Source organism: Montipora capricornis, chromosome 7, assembly GCF_036669925.1.
Source record: "Montipora capricornis isolate CH-2021 chromosome 7, ASM3666992v2, whole genome shotgun sequence".
Lineage (NCBI taxonomy): Eukaryota > Metazoa > Cnidaria > Anthozoa > Scleractinia > Acroporidae > Montipora > Montipora capricornis.
Genome location: NC_090889.1, coordinates 19,877,203 through 19,882,202, shown reverse-complemented (window position 1 = coordinate 19,882,202; position 5,000 = coordinate 19,877,203). Strand labels below are relative to the sequence as shown.

At 43.2% G+C, this 5,000-nt stretch overlaps 1 protein-coding gene across 1 annotated transcript in view; it reads left to right on the top strand.

Moving 5' to 3' along the window:
• Nucleotides 1-4,306, top strand: part of LOC138056383 (tetratricopeptide repeat protein 28-like) — a 13,221-nt gene extending 8,915 nt beyond the window's left edge. Inside the window, exon 7 of the mRNA XM_068902168.1 lies at nt 16-4,306. Within this exon, the coding sequence (XP_068758269.1) occupies nt 16-3,339 (3,324 nt within the window). The 3' untranslated portion in view covers nt 3,340-4,306. The remainder of the gene's footprint in view (nt 1-15) is intronic.
• The last annotated feature ends 694 nt before the right edge of the window (nt 4,307-5,000 follow it).

Sequence of the window (5,000 nt, the reverse complement as noted above, 5' to 3'; positions counted from 1 at the left end):
TTTTCTGTCCAACAGGGAAGTTTTAGAAGCAGAGGGCCAGGTGAAAACGAGACTGAAACGCCAATAGATTTAGCGAACTTGTGTGGCATTAGGAGCAAGGGCTTAGAAGAACTGTATGAACCGCTCTTAGAAGTTGCGGTAAACACGGGAAACAAACCCCTCCAGCAAATATTGTATGCTGAAGTAGGGCATAGGAGCCGAAGAACCGGAAGCGTGAAAAAGGCTATTCATTTTTACAAACTCGCACTCAAAATAGCAAAAGAACTGAAAGACCGTAGAGGAGAGGGTCGTGCTTATAGCCATCTTGGCAATGCAGAATTCGACCTGGGAAATTTTAAAATGTGCCTCTCCTATCACCAACTTCATCTAAATATAGCCAAGGAAGTAGGAGATCGCAAGCAAGAGAGAGGTGCCTACGGAAATCTTGGGAATGCTTATCACCAACTTGGTGATCCCAAACGGGCAATCTTTTATCACAAACTGAGTCTTGAAATTTCTAAAGAACTGGGCGACAGGGATGGAGAGGGATCAGCGTATGGTAACCTTGGAAACAGTTATGACCTTTTAGGCGATTTTGAAAAGGCCATTGATTATCACAAAAGCCAATTGACTATCGCGAAAGAAGTGGGAAATAGGATTGCAGAAGGCACCGTGTATGGCAATCTTGGAATCGATTATCTCCGCCTCGGTGACGTTGACAAGGCCATTCACAACCATGAACTTTTTCTTAGATTTACAAAAGAGATGGGAGACAGGAATAGCGAAGCAAAAGCGTACAATTCTCTTGGTGCGGATTATCTAAGTCGTGGCGATTTTGAAAAAGCAGTGTACTATCATTCGATGTCTTTAGACATTTGTAAGCAGGTTGAAAACAAAGCAGAAGAAGGACGTGCGTGTGGCAATCTTGGCAGCAGTTATCAAAATTTGGGAGACTATAAAAAGGCTCTTTACTATAATCAATTGCACCTTGAACTGGCAAAGGAGACCGGAAGCAAGAATGAACAAGGACGGGTCAGCGGTAAGATAGGAACAGTGTATTGGAGTGTTGGAGATTTCAAGAAAGCCATCTCTTATCACGAAGTTTGCCTCGCAATAAGCAAGGAAGTGTGTGACAAAGTTGCTGAAGGATACGCGTACAATTCTCTGGGCCGTGATTATCAGAGTCTTGGTGACATGGAAAAAGCAATGCGATACCAAAGGCTTTCGCTGGCCGTTTGTAAAGACATAGGCAACAGGAATGGAGAGGGAGCCGCTTATGCAAGTCTCGGAAACAGTTTTCAAAACCTTGGTGATATTAAAGATGCAATTCAATATCATGAAAGCTCGTTGAAAATCTTCAAAGAAATTGGAGACCGTTCTAATGAAGGGTGTGCATACGGCAATCTTGGAAATGCTTACCAGAGTCTCGGTGATTTCAAGACAGCCATACGGTATCATAAATTACAAGTTGATTTCGCCAAAGAAGTAGGCAGCAAGGCTCAAGAAGGACTGGGTTATCTTAACCTTGGCAATGATTACCATAAGCTTAGTAATCACAAGGAAGCTATCCATTATCATGAACTCAGTTTGAAGGTTGCCAAAGAAGTGGGTGATACACCAGCAGTTGGAATGGCGTATGGAAATCTCGGAAACGATTACGATGATCTTAAAGATTTTACAAGAGCCCTTGACTGCCATAAAATGCACCTTGAAATCGCCGAAAAACTGGGTGAGAGAGCTCAAGTGGCAACTGCCTGTGGTAATCTTGGCAATGCATTTAGAGGGCTTCAAGATTTCCAAAACGCAGTGTATTTTTATAAACAACAACTGGAAGTTGCAAAGGAGGTAAAAGACATCGTCGGTGAAGGAGCCGCTAACAACAATCTTGGTTGCATTTATGAAACACAAGAATGTTATATGGACTCGGTGGCTTTCTACAAGTCAAGTGTGAGGCTTGTTAACGATGTTAGAGCTCGCCTTCACCTTAAGGATGAGTGGAAAATAAATCTGCGTCATCTGTACCAAAATTGTTACACAAGGCTGTGGTGTGTTTTACTGAAGCTAGAAAAGGTGACAGAGGCTTTGTCGGCTGCTGAGCAAGGTCGAACACAAGCATTGAAAGATCTTATGGAATACAACTATAGGCTTGCACCATCAGACGACGAGTCATTTACACCAGAAGACAGTGTCGTCGAAGATTTAAGTTACCTCCCGTCAAATACAGTCTTTGTCGCAATGACCGACAGTAACGTTGTTTCTTGGCTTATACGAGAGGGGAAGGTTGTTGATTTGAGCTTTGAGAGAACTGGCGACTTCGACTCCACAACTTTCTTTCGTTCTTTACTAAAGAATGCTTTCGATCGAATTGGCGTAACATCTAGAAAAGGGACAAAGTGCGAGGATCGGTCACTGGATGGAGAGAAGGATGACGAGATAGAAAATGAGACGTCTTCCCAGACGCACTCTCGTCCAGAACACCTCAAGTCAAATGCTTTGAGATCACTGTATGACATCATCGTTGCTCCATTCGAGGATTCGATTGATGGAGATGAACTTGCTGTTGTTCCAGAAGGTCTCTTATGGTTGGCGCCTTACGCCGCGTTGATGGACAAAAATTCAAAATACCTGAGTGAGTCGCTGAGAATCCGAGTCATTCCATCTTTAACAAGTTTGAAGATGATTGCCAATTGTCCAGCAGATTATCACTGCAAGAATGGAGCCTTGTTAGTGGGAGATCCGTGGGTGCAAGAAATTGTCATTCCTGGGGAGAAAATACTTGAGCAGTTGCCATGTGCCAAGGAAGAGGTGGAGATGATTGGACGAATACTCGACACTAAACCCCTGACGGGAAGAGAAGCGACAAAAAACGAGGTATTGAGGCGACTTTCCTCGGTTGCGCTGGTACACATTGCAGCTCATGGCCGCATGGAAACAGGAGAAATTGCGTTGTCCCCAAACCCCTTACGAAAGACACAGCTACCGGAAGAGGACGATTATCTTCTGACGATTACAGATGTGTTGAACGCTAAGCTTCGAGCAAGGATTGTCGTCCTCAGTTGCTGTCACAGTGGCCGTGGTGAGATCAAGGCTGAGGGTGTCGTTGGTATTGCACGGGCCTTCTTGGGCGCTGGTGCTCGCTCTGTTCTGGTGTCACTTTGGGCTATAGATGACGAAGCGACTCTGGAATTTATGAAGCGTTTCTACCAGCAGTTGGCTAAAGGCAAAAGCGCCAGTGAAGCTCTCAGCAAAGCTATGAAATCCATGAGGGAATCTGATGAATTAAATAAAGTGGAATACTGGGCACCTTTTTTACTTATTGGCGACGATATTACACTGGGAATTGGGGAAGGACACGACTAGTTTTTGGAAAATGTGAGTAAGATATAGAATAGACTCACAGCTACAGGGTGATCGTCTTTGGTGAAATCAAAACAGATAACAAATACGCCCTGGAGGACCGATCGCTCCCTTAATGCAACAGCCTTAAAGCCGCTGCCACTAACAACAAATTATTGCTATGGCACTCAGTCTCTTGCGCAGCTAACGTTTTGCAGCCTTTCTTTTGCAACAATAGCAGTCGAAGCGGGAAGGTCTCCGCCCGTTATCAACAGAGTGAAAGGCGAACGTTAGTTTACCTCAACTCCGATTACTTCCGATAAAGTCAAGGATCCTGACTAATAAAGCAACTGTCTGTGATGGTGTAAGCAGAGGTCGCCTGCGTCTTTGCATCACGGGGCTTGCACATGCTTATTAATCTATTGGTGTTTAAGAACATTTTCTTGTCGCCATTTGTAGAAGAGCAAAGATAGTTGCATTTCGTGGGGTATTTGGATGACACATTGGCCTATATCTGGCCATTATCGTGCCGTGCCCGAAAAGCACACTTACAGTACCAAGATTTTGGAGTGCCGTTCCAGATTTTTGTGCTAGTATAAAAGCGGATAGCAACCATATTGATCATACAGTTACGGCTGACTGTAGGAAAGCTTTTGACACTGGTGATAAATGATTTCCTGTTTTTAGGTCGCTATATGAAAGCTTGAAGACTTCAAATATGACAGAAATTCGTATCATTGGTTCAAGGATTACCAATAAACGGTTTTCGTTTTAAAAGGACAAATATCGCCTTTCAAATCTGTTGCGGCGGGTTTCACACTGGTTTCAGTTTTAGGTCCTCTACTTTTTGTAACTTTACACGACCAAGTTTGGATCGACACCCTAGCGTTAAATTCCTTGAACACTCATTGACGTACGTCTTCGCGTCGGAAAAAAGTCCGTAATTATTCTTTATAACTGCAATGACTTTTGCAAGGCAACTGAGATTTTACTAATTGCTGGACCTCGCCTTCAAAAAAATTGCCAATTGAACGAAGAGGATATTCGTATTCTCATATTAAACAAGAAAATCTGCAGAAGATACTTAACAAGCCTTTCAGAGAAAAAGTTAAGAATTGCTTGAAATAACGCTAATAACAATAAATTGAGTAAATATACACTATACATATATTGGATATGGTACGATTTGTCCTCGAGAGTGCTCAACAGTAATGGATCTTCGTCTAAGAGAAAGTGGACTGGACTAGTTCTCGTTCCTTTTATTCGATCGACAGAACTGTTTCGTGGGAGTGTTTCCCACTCGTCAGGATTTAGATGGCGTTGGTTTATATGGAGTTCCCTTGGAGTCATGCATGCTTTTACAATGCTAGGTTTTTTTTCAATAAGAATTTGTTTTCATGCCTACAATTATTCGCAAGTTCTTATCTTTTGTTGATTTTGGCTGCAACAAGTTGCATAATTAGTGGACACACTTCACCTTCTTGGGGCGTTATTAATTTACCTATTATCTCCCACACTGCAGCCCCCCTCCCCCCTCCCACCCTCCCCGCCTCCCCCTTACTAATCTTGCTAGCAATACAAGAAATTTCTGACAACAGTCAACATTGAAAGGGGGAGACGGAGGGGGAAGTGAGAAAGGTTGGAATTGTAGAGAAGCTGTTTTTAAACGGGAATGTCTCACCAAT